Source organism: Salminus brasiliensis, chromosome 4 (assembly GCF_030463535.1).
Source record: "Salminus brasiliensis chromosome 4, fSalBra1.hap2, whole genome shotgun sequence".
NCBI classification, from domain to species: Eukaryota; Metazoa; Chordata; class Actinopteri; order Characiformes; family Bryconidae; genus Salminus; species Salminus brasiliensis.
Window position 1 is genome coordinate 5,221,031 of NC_132881.1, and position 16,752 is coordinate 5,237,782.

Genomic DNA, 16,752 nt, shown 5'->3' on the forward strand with positions numbered 1-16,752 from the left:
AAATATATTAGTATTTATTTATTATATTAAATATATTAGTATTTATTTATTATATTAAATATATTAGTATTATTATTATTATTATTATTATTATATCGCCCTGCTCGATGCTGAGGGCTCCGTCTCCTCCAGCGCTAACGCGGGATAATGTATTCCGCCGAGGCCCCGCCCACACGCGGCGACACGTCACGACGCTCCGCGGTCTGTCTCATTTGCATACACGTCCCCGCCCTCCTCCGGCGAGCGTGATGATCCATCCAGGCTGGAGCGAGTCTCTCCACGGGCAGGAAACGAGGGAGGGAAGCGCGGCCAGCGAGTCAGCGAGTCAGCGAGTCAGCGAGTCAGCGAGTCCGCAAATAAATAAATAAATAATAAATAGAATAAAAAGTTTTCTCCCGACCGGACCGTCGAGTTAAACGCTTTCGAGACGTCGGAGGAGGAAGCCGGGGGTCTGTGGGCTCTGTCCCCCTCCTCATAACCGAACTATGGACGCTTTAAAATCGGCGGGCCGGGCGATAATTCGGAGTCCCAGCCTGGCGAAGCAGAGCTGGGCGTCCGGGAAACACAAAAGTGAGTATTTCTCCCTTCTAATGGCTTTATTTACTAACTGTGTATGAAAGCAAAGCGCGCACGCGAGAAAGAGAGAGAGAGAGCGCGCGAGGGAGAGAGAGAGAGAGAGCGCGAGAGGGAGACTAACGTTAGTAACCATGGTAACTGTGGAAGTTTGCTGTCAACGGCTTTTCTCCGTGTCGTCGGGGTGAGCTGAGCGTTTACGCTAGTTACGTCAGTGTCGCGTCAAGTTTACGGCTGTTACACCGCCGCGTGGACGAAACGCCTGTAAAGTGTAAAGTTCTGTATTTGTAACTTTACAGCTGAGGGACGGAGGGAGTATTAGCTAGCTGCAGCCACAGCAGCTCGTAAGTGTCTGTTGTAACTCTGTAAACACAGTGGGGCTCAGTGAGTCAGTCAGTCAGTCAGCTAGCTGTAGCTAGCATGCTTGCTAGCTGACCCGTTAAACTGTTGGCAGAAGCCGGTGTGGGGAGGTTTTATAAGACTTCTAAGTCTTTCCCCATGTTTTATTGCTTAAAACTGTAGATAAGTAAAATATGGCTGATAGTAGCTAGCGATATATAGCTAGTGCTAAAGACGAGCAGCTAAGGTTAAACATTTGCTGTTATGAATAGAAACCTTCACTGGTGATGATTTCATCACATTTCCCACTTTTTACAGTTTACTATACCTGTTTGTAGAGATACTGCTCAATTACATAAGGTGTCCTTATGTTTGTGGACACCCTTTCTAATCTAACGCTTCTTAAGTTGCGCCTATTGAGACTGACTCTGGCACACAGCTCGTCTGGACGGTGTATGTGGGTATTGCCAATATAACAGGGCTATCCATTGGTACCTAATGATAGGAATGGGGTGTAATAGAGGGGTATAGAGCCCCCCAGCAATGAGCTGTGGGGTGGTGGAGTGGTGGAGTGATGGGGTGGTGTTCCATCAGATACTTTTGGGATCAGTGGAGATGTGGTAGGGTGGTGATCATCCAACATCCTGTCCCCACTATGCAAATGAAGTCCTTGAAGCAATGCTCTGATTCTCCGATTCTAATTACAGGACATTGCGTGGTGTGTTGTCATGGGTTGTCATTTAAAAGCCTTTCAAAAAGACAGAAATCTGTTTGACTTTCAATGGAAAGTCGATGGAAAATATTGTACTCCAAGTCATTTGTATTGGTTCTCATGAAAGTCCTGTCTGGGTAGAGCCAGTCGTCTCCAGTGATCTCCAGCTAAGTTTTAGAGCCTCTCTGTTTTAGATCAGCTTGTAGCCTCTCTATTATTTTTGAGCTCGCCACGTCACCATCAAGGGCCTGAAGATCTCATACTCATGGGGCTTCCTGGAAAGATCACGCTAGGAGGTGCCTAGCATTCGGGACCCAAGCCTGTGCTTGACATTGCAGATCTTTGCAAGTCCATGACCGTTGCTCACAGCCTTTCTTGGCAACCCAGTGTTGCTAGGCAATGCTTTTTTGGCCTTCGTCGTAGGACACGATTACATGTCTAAGCCTGCTCCTGTTCACCTTCATCCAGACAAGCTTAGATGTTATTATGTACGCCTGGGATGTTTGAAGAACGGTCTCTGAGACCATAAGACATGCCTTGCAGTCAGAACGCAGCAGTAATGTGTTCACTACAGTTCAGCAGCGGTAGCCGGCTTCAAAAAACACTGCTTCTGCTGCCCCGCAGGATTCAGCTGAAGCTTTTGATCTCCAGCTCAGTGTGTGAGCCCTCCAGACAGCGATGCGTGGCCAGTCAGCTGGTCGGCTCGGTTTAGTCACACTCCAGCCGTGTGGTTTTCACAAAAAGAAGCTTAGCTGTTCGCTGACCCCTTTTGTTTGACTTGGTTAGTCCCACTTTTTTTTTTTCCTCACCCACCCTGCTCACAGATTGGACACTAGGGTTGCCTGGGCAGACGGCGGTGGCAGCACGTGCCACTTTTGGGTGCCATCAGCTGTTTTGTGTACTCTCGCTTGCTTTTGGCTCGGGGAGGACAGCAGTCTTTTCAGAGGACGGCTGCCTGGTCCAGAGCTCCTTTTACTTGAATAGGCGGAGGAATGTGTGGCGAGAGGCCAGTGCCTGAGGCTCGTGCCAGCCTCAGTATAAACTGTAGGACTAGATTGTGTAGATTGTGGGCGTAGTCTGAAAGGGGCACCACCAGATTTCAGCACGGTTTGGTACTTTTTCATTTTGCCTTTGTTGCTTCGTTGTGCAAAAATGGTGGTAACCCATATTGTGGTGGGAAGTCACACAGATGTCAGGCTTCACAACATCACTGAAGCTTGTACTCTACTGTCAAACTTGGGTTAGATGAACAATTATTGTTTGCAGAGTTATCACAATAAGTTATGATTATAGTGTGATAGTTATGGATTACCACATGTGAGTGTTAGAAAGCCTCACCCTACAGCCTGTATGTTCCTTGATGGTAATGTAATTACCATATAAGTACCAGCTGGGCTACTAGGTATGTTCTGCACCTAGAACTGTTAACATCTAATGGTTCTCTGCATTTGCTTGGCATGTTACTGGCATTTTGGCAAGCTCATCTAACTCTTTTAACTCTTTACCAGACACTTTTTTTGTTTTATATGAATGTATCCCGGCATTCTTTGTCAGACTCATTATCTACACTTAATGGACAAAAGTATTGGGACACCTACTCATTTGTTGTTTCTTCTAAAATCAAGGGTTAAAAAGCATTTATCCTGCTTTTCTTAGAGAAAAATCTCTGATTGCATATGATTGCATTAGTTGTCCTCCCCACTTTTAGAGAACTAATTACCCAACCCACTCATTAGTACTCTCCCTTCTGTCACATTTTATGCTCCCAGCACTGGGAGAGTGAGGACTGACACATGCCTCCTCCGACACATGCAGACAGTCACCGCCTTATTTTGAACTGCCGCCGGCGCAGTGCCGGGTACCCAGCTCTGATGCATCAACTAGAACTAGAAAGAGAGCAAGGCCAACTGTGCTCTCTCGGGCTCCGGCTGCTGATGGCCGGAATCTGAACCAGCGATCCTTGGGTCTTGTAAACCAGCTGTTCTCTTGTTAACCCTTGTTTGTAATAGAGATGTGAGATGTGTATGTGAGTGCTTATCAAAGTAAAGGTTCTACACATTCACACAACGCTATTACCAACAGTGGTCTTTATGGAGCGTTCAGTCCTGTCAGATAGCCTGTTCCAGCACGATGGCTTGACCAACCTAATTCTGAGAGGGTCGGCATTGCAGCGCTCGTGTTCTCTGACTGTAGTTTCAGCACACATCCAACAGTTCCTGTTTTCCTTGCTCTACACCACTCGTTTTAACTCATCCCAGCCTTCATTAGATGAGTCAGCCATATCAGAGCAGGCAGAACAGTGCAGTCTTGTCCAGTTGCAGACGGGAGTTGGTACAATGTGAAAACGCCCATCAGAGCATGTGTACCTTTTTTATTATGGTGGATGTGAAGGTTGTACATGATAATTTGGTTCAATTCACAATACCAAGTTCACAATTTAAACTTCTGAAGTTTTGAAGACAGTCTGAAATGTCGATGGGTTCAGAAAGCTGGCTGTAGGTCCAGTTGTGTTGTTGATTGCGGAGACAATGTTTGGCTTTTTGACCCGGCTCATTTTCAGCACTCTTTCCTCTTAACCCCTATTTGCTCTCATACTTATCTCATGAATTATTTCCGACGTGCCAGTGTTGCAAGAGCTTGCCTGTTTGTCGTGTGCCTTGTGTTGTTTCACTTGCCACTGTAAGCATGGAAACGGTGCAGCCGTCTGTAGCTTCTTTGCTTTTACATGTGTCAGCCTACCATAACAGGAAATGTCCCGCCACAGTAGTTTCACAGCTCGAAGAATGCTAGCTTTAAGCCTCTTCCTTGCAAAAAAGGTTGAAACAGGTCTGGCCACATGTCAGTGTTGTAGTCTATGGTTACAGACAGTTGTGTCTGAGAAGTCTGTGTTTGTGTCTAGGTAACTGTATTGATTGGATTGGGACTAAATGGCCACGATTCTTGAAGATATTCATATGAGAGCTTGCTCACTGAATGCACTGGTAAAGGTATCTTGAATCTTGGACTAGCACGCTGAACTACGGTGAAAAAACAAACGTGATTATGTCACCCCAGGGAGTTGGAGTGCCTAATCGTTTTAGCAAGCTCATTGTTGGGTTTTATAGTAGCAGGCCTAATCTGCAGGGTGTGAAAATAATGACAAAGCTAATTACATGCATCACCAGTCAAAGACAGACGACCTTTAGGCTTTCATGTGATTAAAGCAAGGTTATGTATGGACTTTAGGATACTTAAAGGATTATGTGACCGGTGCCGGATGATTCTGGCCTAAATCCTAATGTTAATAACATTTATAATAGCATATGCTAAAACAGCCATGGCATGTGCCGTAACCCAGAGATGTTCACAGGTTGCTTCATGCAAATCTGAGTCGAGCCTCAAGTCTCTTAGAGAGAGTGCAAGTTTCAAGTCTCTGTGTGAGAGTATTAGGCTAGACTTATGACAGCAGACCAATGACAGCAATTATTCTACTATTATTCTATTATTCTTGGCTTATGCAAATTGGGACGTGGACAACCAATCAGTAACCAATAGGTGAGATCTCTGCAGTACCAAACAGGAAGCAGCAAAGCACAACAAGTCTGTGGGCAGAGGGTTCGAACAAACTACCGCACACACAAGGGCAGCTGTATCCAAAAGCTGCTTCTGTTTCTGTCCCATTGTTCAGCAGTTTCTCTTTATGTAAATTTCCTCCAGGAGCATGAGCATGGTACAGCAGCAAGTGTGGAAGCTAACGTTTGCGGGTGTTTCTGCCTGGTGAAATGCCATGACTCTAGAAAGGGCTGCTCTTCACCACTTAAAACTTTGTATCTGAGGAAAATTAGGAAAAACCTAGGTCCTACCATTTCCACGGTTCGAATGACATTCTTCTGTGTGAAAGCAAACCACTGGTGTTGAGCACTTCCCCCAAACGAGCCCAGAATCGGTCCTGGGTACGGACTCGTGTATTCAGGACAAGTGTAAGATCGCCCCAAGGGTTGAGCCTAGTGTTGGACTATGCAACATTCTGAATGGAAATTCTCAACTAACAGTAGCACATTGTGTAGAACTAGGCCCTTGGTGCTGTGACGATGATGAGTGTTGTGATAAGCTATTTGAGCTACACATTAGATCATTACATTTACATTTACATTTATGGCATTTAGCAGACGCTCTTATCCAGAGCGACTTACAAAGTGCTTTGCTATTTACCCAAGAAAGAAACCTCAGCTAGTTAGAATAGACTAATAATTCAAAGATACCTCTAAGCTTAGACATTACTAAACACAATACAATAAGGCAACCATAGTAATCTATTCGCCCAAGTACTCTCTGAAGAGGTGGGTCTTCAGTCTGCGTTTGAAGACAGCGAGTGACTCGGCCGTTCGGACACCCAGGGGAAGCTCGTTCCACCACTTTGGTGCCAGGACAGAAAAAAGCCTGGACGCTTGTCTTCCGCGGATTTTGAGGGAGATCAGTTTTACTTTATGATTATCTTGGCAATACATGAATGTTTACAACCTCTAATTAAATATTTCAATAAACCTTGAGTGTTTATGGCTTGTTTGGTGCTAGCAGTTTGATCAAATGCTACTAAAATAAAATGCATTCATTCTAACTTGCAGGCCATTATAACATACCCAATCATCAGGTCTCTGTAAGAGAGTGGGCCTAGTCAGCTTGAAAGTTAACCAGCCAAAACAGTGGTGTGTCAATTGCAATGTCAAAACTGCAGGAAAATGTTAAAAACTATGTACAGAACGTCCCTTCAAATTGGAAACCTTCATTTTTTGGGGGTTGGTAAAGCTAAAAATTCAGTTGTCACCACGTTTCTCCTTTCACTGAATGTTCGGGTAAGTGACATGGACAGGATGGCTCCAGCTGCCAGGATTTTGGTTCCTGTGACTGTCAGATTGTGGGCTTCTCTGGAGTGATGGAGGAACAGGCCGTTAGCACTGATCTGAAACCCACTATGGCATCACGATTTTGACAGCTTGACACCTCCAGGCCTGAGAATGCTAGCCTAAATTGCCACGCTACGGTGCACTGTGCACTTCCTCTCATTCTAATTCTATGTTTCAACCACTGTTTCAGCTGCTCGAGTTGTTTAGGCCTTTCCTGAATGAATTTAAGGCTTAAAATGTTCTTTTTTTCTTTTCCGTGAGATACTACTGCATCTACCGTGTCTGATGTGTTTATCTATAATTGGTTTTAGCGCATTAATATGGTTGCCTATTTATACGGCAGTCGTACTACCCTTAAAAGTGGTTACTAGGCGCTTGACATGGTTGCCAGGACTACATCTCTGTTGAGCTGCCTGCATTAATTCTGTTTTCCTGAGGGCCTCCAATGCTTTACAGCTGCTATTAAAAATGTCTCAAGTCTTAATAGTAATTTGCCTAAACCGTTAGATACCCTGGATGTTAATGCAATTCATTAGCATTTGCTTTCCTACCCTTTTTTTTTCTTTCCTTCAGTCTGTGTTTAAATTCCAGCTTGGGCCAGCCTGCCTCTAACATTTACTGACCCTGCTGTTGACCGCTAGCGTGGTTTTAACAGATCCACTGCAGCAATGAAAAGCAATGTTTACATTTTGAGAGGGATATTTTAGACTTGCCCAGTTTCCATTACTGTAACCAGCAATTTACCACAGTGGGGTATCAGGAGTCACTCATTTGCTGACATCAGCATTTCCCCCTGCCAGCTGTGAAGCTATGCTATGCTAAGTTGTGATTTTCTATTTCTGCTTCAAGGCCTTTACACCAGAAGAGACAGAACAGTTTGCCTTGACCTTCTTACTGTCAGTGGTTTACTTGCATTTGTTGAATAGTAAGATATCAATACAGAAATATTGTTTATTTCACATTATTAAACAAGAAATATAAGAAAAAAGATTTCAGTGTTACCAAAGTCAGAATTAAGTCTTCTTGACTTCATAAGAACCTCTTTGGTGTCAGATACATACTAACGTAGAAAACCCTTGAACCAAGGAACAGCTGTGTTTGACATGGTTATTGTGCCATGTACATTTGCTTAATACCAGTATTGCAAAATATGCAGTCGAACAAAGCATCCCACTAATTTCTTACTATTTTCTAGTTTCAATAACCAACCAATCAATCAATCAATCGATTAATGGAGAAACTTATCAGCAGATTAATCCATAATGAAATGAATCATTAGCAGGAAATGAAATGGTTCAAAAGAGCCTCACCCCAGTACAGCTTTCTTATTTACTTTTCAAAAGGAAGATATTTTACATGCACTTCCATTAATAAATATAGTTAACTAGTAACCTTGCTGGGCAATATTTTTGAGCTGGGCAGTATTTAATCATATCATGATAAATTTTGCTATTGTAATACACCATATATTCCTTTCTGAGCATATCGTGGATTTAGTCAGTGCTTAAGAATGCTGAACCACTGCATATGTCAATACAGACGGTGTAATTGGTCCTGTTTAACTGGATTTCGTGCTGCAGACTATGAATATCACTGTACTCAGTACGGGAGAGTATTTGAATAGCTGTTTTTTTAGGAATTTATTGCTTCTGATGCATTTTGTCAGCATTAAAATTGTATAATACTATTGTGAATATTCTAAAAATGTCTTTAAATTTTATTTTAAATATTATTGTGATATAATATTTTTACCACATCACCCAGCCTTAATTAGTAAAGTAACTTTTGTTCACCTGAATGCATAATAATAATAATAATGATGATGATGATGATGATGACGTGATGTTGAGGATGATAATAATAACAAGATTACCCTTTTTTATTTTTAAAGCAGTGTTGCTTGTCACAGTATCAGTATTTCCACTCCGCTCTAGGTCTGAGTTCCCATACTGGTGCACCTCTAGTTATTTAGACCAGTAGAACATCTCATATAAAACAGTGGCTCTCAACAGCACTCCACTGTGAAGTCCTCTTGTGTTAGTCTCGTTGCGCTTTGGCTTGTACAGGATTTGGATTTGCTCCGTGGTGGAACCGTGAAACATGTACCCTGGCCAGCGTCAACCAGAGCATTCCACTGGAGCTGCCAGGACATAATGGAGGTGGTTTTCAGTAGAGCTCTCTTTTATAGGACAGAGACGAGAGTCTAAATTTACAATCTGCTGAAGATATCTCCAATATCTCCCAACTTGGACAGCCCAGCCGGAGAAGATAAGAGCGTACAATTGCACACTGTGTGCATCTCTGAGGGGTGGGGAAAGCGAGGGTGCAGATGAAGGTCACCGAGAGATTTAGACGCTTTTCAAGTAAAGAAAAAAAGCTGTCTGGCTGACTAGCCACTAGGGTTTCCTGAGTAAACTTCGCTCTCTGTTTTAGGGAAGGTTGTCCTGATACCAGGAGTTTGATGTTGACCCTCAGTGTAGAATCGTAATGCTCTATACCAGCCGATGAATATAAAAGAAACACCCCAAAAGTTAGTTTCCTGCACACTGATTAAGCCTGGTCTGGGATTAAAACCCTTGGTTAATGGTGAATCTGTTTCAAATATGTTTAGTTTAGGTTTATTTATCATCTGGGTCTGGAAAACTGTCTCCAAATACAGATACATTCCAAGTTCTATAGCTTCATTTATCATGTTTTTTTATTATTAATACTGCAAATTTCTGTCAGGCCTAGCATTTTTATTTTCACCTAGAAATAATTAAAATCTAGACTTATTTATTTTTAAATGTATGTAAATGTTTAAAAAAAACAAAAAAAGATTATAATAGTTTATTTTAAACATAAATACAAGCTGCAGTCTATCTCAATATTTCACAAATCCAAATGGCAGACTGACAATATATGTTGGCCATTAGTCAAGTAGTCAGCAATCTTTCATCATACGCAGCTAAATCCATTTCCTTTAATGATTTACTAAATAAAATATGATCCTGTGGGAACAAACTATATATAAACTCTTTCAGTATGTCATATCTCATATTCTGGAATGTAAACACCTATCTTATAATATGAATTTCTCTTATCTTGTAATACAAACATCTCCTATCCTGATATATTTTATTACAGGATAAAGAAAATTCATATTACAGCATAAGAGACATTTATATTGCATTAACAGATTTCTATTACAGGATATTTCAAAATATTCAAGATATAAATTATGAATGTACACAGGATATTGGTTTTAAAGTTTGAAATATAAAAAAACAGCACATTTATTTAATTGTTTACATCCCAAGTTCTTTCAAGTTCTTTTTTTTTTTATAAACATCTGCTCATAAACAGGAGGTTGGGAGTTCAAAACTCCTCATGCCACAGATATCCATTAAGTAAAAAATGTGACTAAACTAAGAACTCTTGTATTAAAGCTGCATAAAAAGTTGAGCTGACTGGAATCGTTGAAGATTATAGATCTGATTTTGGCTGAAATGTTCAAAATGCAGAGTCCGAGAGAAATGTTTTGTCCAACTAAATCTGCTGTAGGTACCAGCATGCGCTTTAAAAAGCGGGCCTTCAGTTGCATATTGTAAAAGGGTAATTCTGACCTTTAGCGTGTGTAAGGTTGGGTAGTCCTATCCAGTCAGTCCCCCCCCATTTATATGAGTGGTTCTGTTTCTTAGGCTCTGTGCATATGTGTGTATTTGTGTGTGTAAACTGTGTGTGCCCGAACATTGCCCACCTGGGGCTATTTACAGCAACTCCCCAGCCTTCAAATCCCATTAAAGCAGCAGGTTATTTATGGGAGCTCACGGCCACAGGTACTGTGAATTTATTGACTTTCTCCTCTCCATCATTCCTCATCTCAGTGGTCCCTTTCTGTCGACTGTCAGACTCCAGCGCTGTGGTCCCAAGACTGCAATTATATAAGGTCCACACCTGGAGTGCAGTCTGTAAAATCTAGCGTTGCTTGTCTGTTGTAAAGCTGGTCATTGATTTCTGATTATTGCAGATACGCAATTTTCTCCCCAATTTAGTCTTTTCCAATTCCCACCCACCAGCTAGGACTGCCGCTAACTGCTGCTAAATTGGAAAGCGGAGCATGCTTAGAGGAGGGCTGCTTATTCTGCTGCATCCGACTCTTGCATCCCGGCTAAGTGATTGGGTAGGATGGAGGACCATCTCAGCCAACGATGGCTGTGGCATCACTGTGAAGCGAACCTACAGTCTCCCGCTGATTGGGCCAGCACTTAGACAGCTGCACCACCACTTGAGAGCCACTTGAGAGGATGAGTTTTAATATCCAGGTAAATGGTTTTAGGTGCAGTGTAGGGATCTTGTTTTCTGTATGTTGGGGTAGTCTGTCTTAAAAGTATGAAGAACTTTTGATAACCATTATAGCTGATTTCAGCATTTTTTTTTTGTACTGGATTGGTTTGTGCATATTGTCTCACAGTTAATAAGCACACCTCTCAATACACGACAGGCAGCAGTACGGTCAGTGTTCCAGCATGAGGCTGGTCTTCTTCAGAATCTTTGGTCGGTCAGTACCATTGTACCATACCATACCATACCATAGCATAGAAGAACCACTTTTGTTGGAAATCACCCTAGATAAGAATGTGTGCTAAATACTGTTACATTTTTGCATAAAATATTGTCAATATTTTAATGTACTTACTGTAAGTAACTCTTAACTTTAGCTCTGCTTACCTAAGATTAACATAACAATGCCCTAAACGTGTCATGGCGAGGTCATGTGCGGTCATGAATGATTATATCCAGTAATATAATCTAAATGTAAAGTGTCATGTTACCATTTCCAGTAACCGTCCATTGACTTAGAATTAGCATGTCACATCACATCACATTACTGTCCTGAGTTACCAGTAATGCTAACTTGATACTGTTCTATTACTGGACATAATGTGTCCTGGCATGTTTGTGGCATGGTTATGTCAAAGTTCTGCAGAAGGAGTCAGTTTCTGACCAATCCTAGAATACAGTCACCACCCAAAGACCTACGAACCTCACTTATCATCAGCTGACCCAAGTTCTTTCTGGTTTACTTATGGGACTGTGCTGTTTTACACAGTAACACAGTAAGAGTTATGTCCACAGGATGAGGCTATCCTCAGGCCACTCTTTTAAGAGGTCGGTTAAATGCGTGAGCTATTCTCTCACTCCAGGAAGCTGTTTTTAGAAATGATCTCTGTAAACACTTACGACTAGCTACAACCTAAGAGCAGTGTGTGAGAGAGGGTGTAAGAATATATTGCAGTGATTTCTGTAGGCTGCATCATCCTCTGTGCTTATGTCTGGCCGCAGCCGACGACTGCCATGACTACTAGCGGTCAGTCATGATGTTGGAACGCTCCGGACCTTCATTTTGTATCTAAACGCATTCTTCCCTCATCCAGTGAAATGTTTCTCGTGCCACCAGCTGCAACACAAGCTTGATTGAGCTTCACAGTTGGAGAGGTGTTCTTTTCATGAGATTCTCTATCCTTTTTTTCCTCTAAATATTCCTTTGCTAGGTTATTTTGTTTAGATTTGAACTTCATCAGTCCACAAAACATGTTCCTAAAATCCATCAGGTTTGTTCAGATGTTCCTTTGAAAATGTCTGATGCTAAATTTTGGGGTGAGGACGCAGGAAAGCTTTTCTTTTGAAGACAGTCAGTTTTTTGACATTGAACTTTGTAGTGAGGTTGTAGGAAAGCTTTTCTTCTGATGACTCTTCTGTTTCCACACAAGTGACAAGTGATAAAGTCAAGCGATCGTGACCAAGCGCTTTTTGTATTGAAGCCATTTCCTGCAAAAGAGTTCAACCTCGGTATAAATGCTCTATTGCGTTCCAAACTATCCACTTCAACACTTTACGTACTATATTAACAAGTGCACTTTTAATAGAAGTGCACTATTTTTGTATACTGTGTGATGTGGGATTGGGACGTGATGCTAAAGGTATCATTTATTTATTTATTTTGGGGTCTCGACAAATCATTTATCCACTAAGGGACATTGTAAAATATTATATTTAATACATGACATATTAGACAATCTCCGTCTCCATTGTTTACATCCACAACGCTATGTGAAGCATCTAAAAAAAAAAAAAAATTCTTTGGATTGAAATTAAAACTGTAAAGGCTGAACGTGAGTTCCTTTTTTATAGCCTACTACAGCCATGCTGTGCCGGATGTGGTGCATTCAGTTCCACATTTACAGCGGAGCTGTGTTTTAATCCTGAAATGCCGAAGATTAGACGGGAGCAAATATGTTTTGGAGCACTGCACATTTGATCGGGATGTTTTTCAGAACACACAAAGTTTTCCCCAAGTGTTCAGCCCAGTACTTTTAACATTTGTACATTTTGTGAAGCAGTTACACATTTGGACATCAAAGACGGGTGGAATTATTCATCTAGGCTAATATATGCAAAACTGAGGCCTCCCTTAAGGCGCGCTGCAAAGCTGTGGTTTTTATTCAATTATTTATTTATTTATTTATTTATTTACTTGCTCCGTGTTAAAGCTGCGTCAGTTCATGTAAATAAGTAGATAAACATCCCTGCTTTAACAACCTAAGCAGCGCACTTCTTCATGTCAGCCCTGAAGGCGAGCGTCTGCTGAGGTTGGGGTGGCATGTGTGGAATCGAATGCAGAATCTTTTAATGGCATATTTGCAGTGGGCCACATGGCCGATTTGTAGTAGCATTTATTTTGTGAACTTTGTGAATTTCCACAACATTTTGTGAACTGCACAACTTAAGCTGCATTTAAATTATTTATTATTTTGGTGTTTTGGCTTGCTTACATACTGCGCCCTTGTGGATCTCCTTCACTCGTACAGTACTAGAACCTTCTTCTTTCTCTTACAGGGATACTTACAGGGTTTGTGGACCCAGACCTTATTCGAAAAGTTGTTTTACCCAGTCGTAATCATCACATCACGTCACTGATACACTATATAGATATAGAATTATTGAATATTTGTGGACACCTGCTCATTCAGCGTTTCCTCCAAAATCAAGGACTGATAGCGAGCAGAAATGTAAACAAAAGGATCCCCAAACCAATTATGGTATCCTTATGCTGACCAAGGACTTTTCCCAAAAAAGCCACTTTTGCTGTTCCAGTCCTGACTTGTGCGCCCCCCAGGTGGTTGAAATTTCATTTTTGCTGCCTCTGCAACTCGTAACTTGTTGGCGTTCCCATTGTTGGCAGTGGCAACATCATCTAATTGGCTTCTCTGATTGGCTCCTGTCTATTCTGCTCGCTCATCTGTAAGCCCCGTGTTTTTTTTGTTTTTTTTATGTTTTCAGAGGTGGGAGATCAGCTAATATTGAGGGTGAATCTTTAAGGTGCTAACCTACAGTCTGATCAGATGAGGTTGGCTACTGGGCTAATGGAAATCAGATATTGCTTTGATGAGCTTTTTACATTCCTCTGATTTGGGAGGCGTTGCAGACAAAGATAGATGAGTCAAATAGATGAGTCTTGTGTTGGCCTCTGGATTCCTTTGCTCACACTGTAGGCCTCACTGTACCTCACTGTGCTGGTGTGTGATAGTTGGGTAACACTTTGGACTGGAATCTGCTGGTAGAAAACAGAAAATACTGTAATTTAAATGGATAAACCAGTGTTTTTTCTTATTTTTTTAACCTAGTCTCAGCCTGATGTAAAGACATCTGGGCCTTTACTGTTTTTCTGTCCATTTCTCATCTGCTGGTCATTGTACCCCATATGTGTGTGTGTGTGTTTATGCTGTATCAAGTTGTCCAGTGCTCAAAGTCGCATTGTGTCTTGAACTGGTGGAGACGGGAGATATGCAGGTGGACTAATGGGTTTGCTGCCTTTAGACAATGCCCCATTCACTGTCCACTACTCTGGCCGAATACATTATAATTCCTGAATCGCAGCTTTTCTCACCCTCAAGCTCTCTGTCCCTTCTCTCACTGTCACCCTGTGTTCTTCTTCTACTTTGCCTTATTCTTTTCTGCAGCATCTGGGTGTAGAACAGTGGACTAGCTCAGCCTTTCTCTTTTCTCTTAGGTCACTAACCTCTGACTCTCCAGAAACTGGAATGGGTGGCGTCAGATTTCACTTCCCAAATCCGCTCTTTTGACAATCTATTTTCTGTACATTTTGTACATTTTTTTTTTTTCCGGTGAGGCTCTTAAGATATTATGCAACTGCGGATCCTTTATTCTGTCGTTGTTGGAGGTTCTTAAAGGAACCACGTCCTTAATAATCTGATGTAGAACATTAGGGCTCCAACGTTTCTGCTGATATCAAAGATCTACAATAGGGAGTCTGTCCACCTTTACTGCAGTAACACCCTCTACTCCTCTGGGAAGGCTTTCCACTAGATGTTGGAGCGTTGCTGGGAGCATTTGATTGCATTCAGGCATGAGGCCATTAGTATAGACAAATACTGATACACTACATCTCATCCCAAAGGTGTTGGATGGAGCTCCATCACTCCAAAGCTCCACAGCCCAGTGCTGGGGGGCTTTAGACCTCTCTATCTGTGGCTTGGCATTGGGCATGGTGAATTTTGTTTAGCGTGATGCACAAAATACGCTTTCATTAATCTGAATAAAATACATTTAAAAATGCTGTACTCAATATTGGAGATTATTTGGATGAGTTTATAGGAATCTGCAGCTAAAGTATGAATTTTGTATGCCTGAAAATATTATCAAATAACATTTTGACCAGGTCGCCCAGCCCTACTGTCGCACAAGGATGGCTATGGCATCACCAGGGATCAGGGTTACTTGCAGTCTCCAATTAAAAGGCTAATGCTAATGCAGTAGCAGCCACGTGATTCCATTATCGATTGTTTGTCAGTCCTTACCAGCTGCTCTAGATGTGCGTCGTACTCCGCTTTGTCCCAACAGACAGGTCTGCTGTTTATGCTGTCAAGTTGTAAACTTGACGTGCTGTAAAGCTGTTTAATTAGAAAGGCAAAAGAGAGAAAAAGAGCTGATCTTGCTGTCCTGATGTCTAAAGCAGGTACAAGACCGAGCTGAGTCAGAGGCAGAGTGGACCGAACACACAGTCGTTCGAAGCTCAGCAAACCTGCTGCGTCTTCATGGTATACTGGTATACTGCTACACTGGCATAACCCTCACATACTGGAAAACTGTGCTTTCTTTACAACATTTTCCAAATATCAACAGTTCTTGGTAAAGAGCTTTAATAAAGCTGAAATTTAATGTAATCTAATTTAATAAATTTAATGTAGGTTAGGCTGCAGTTTAACCCCTTAAACAGCATATATATTATATATTATAATTATAATATTGATTTCACTGATTTCTTTACATTCAAATTTTCATTTTGGGGGTTTTCTAAAACAACACTGGCTCCAAATTATACACAAGGTCGAAAATACACATAATTAATGTTTTCCTGGCACAGAATTTGGGATGACCACTCCAAAAGCTTAATATTAGCCTGTGTAATCCATTCCATACCCATCATTGTGTTTTTGGGGTCATTGTCCTGTTGGAACAGCTGATCATGTCCAAGTTTTTACCCTTTATTTGATGTTTTAAGGTCATCCCGGAGAATTTAGAGGTAGTCCTCCTTTTTCAGCACAGATCATGATGCTAGTTAGTGAGTATGTATGGTGCTGGGTTGGAGCTTCGTCGTATTCTTGTCCACAGTGGTTTGAACTTGATGCAGTCCGCCTGTTCAGTCTGCAGCAGTTTAGCCTCGTCTATTCACTCAGGCTGTTTTTCGAAGGGCAGCCAGTCATGACGGAGGTTATTAGCATATGTCCGTCTAACGAAACAACCTGTTTAACTCCAAGGGATAAGGAAACCGTTCAGGGAAAAATAAGTTATGATGGTTTTTAGCATGTAAAACCCAAACACACCCACATCATTACTGGACCTCAGGGACAGAATAAGGGCCCAGAATAGAAGTACAGTGGGGGGGTGAGGCGTTTTTGGGTGTAGGGACTTAAGAATGTTGACATTAAAGTTAACCTTCTAGGAATGAAACCTGCCTCCTCTCACAGACAGGGCGTATTTCGTATTTTTGCTCAGTCTAGAAAAACATGACCTCACAGTGAGAAACCCTCTAAGAGGCCGTCACTGTTTGGGCAGATCTCTGGCCTAGAAGCAGCTGTGACTTTATTCCACCAGCTGAAACCAGTGGCTGCTGTGTTGTGGGTCTGCACTGTTGGGTGGATTCCTCCCTGCGGCAGTACCCAGCCTGTAGCAATGTGTGGT

General features: G+C 41.9%; 1 protein-coding gene across 2 annotated transcripts in view; it reads left to right on the forward strand.

The window, feature by feature from the left end:
• Positions 1-269: 269 nt before the first annotated feature.
• The window catches only part of ldlrap1b (low density lipoprotein receptor adaptor protein 1b), a 59,632-nt gene continuing 43,149 nt past the window's right edge, over positions 270-16,752 (forward strand). The window contains exon 1 of one of the 2 annotated variants that reach the window (XM_072677391.1): positions 270-570. In XM_072677391.1, coding sequence (XP_072533492.1) covers positions 486-570 — 85 coding nt within the window. In that variant the 5' untranslated portion in view covers positions 270-485. Of the gene's footprint in view, positions 571-878; positions 918-16,752 lie in introns of those variants that run through there. The other variant, XM_072677392.1, reaches the window with a different exon arrangement.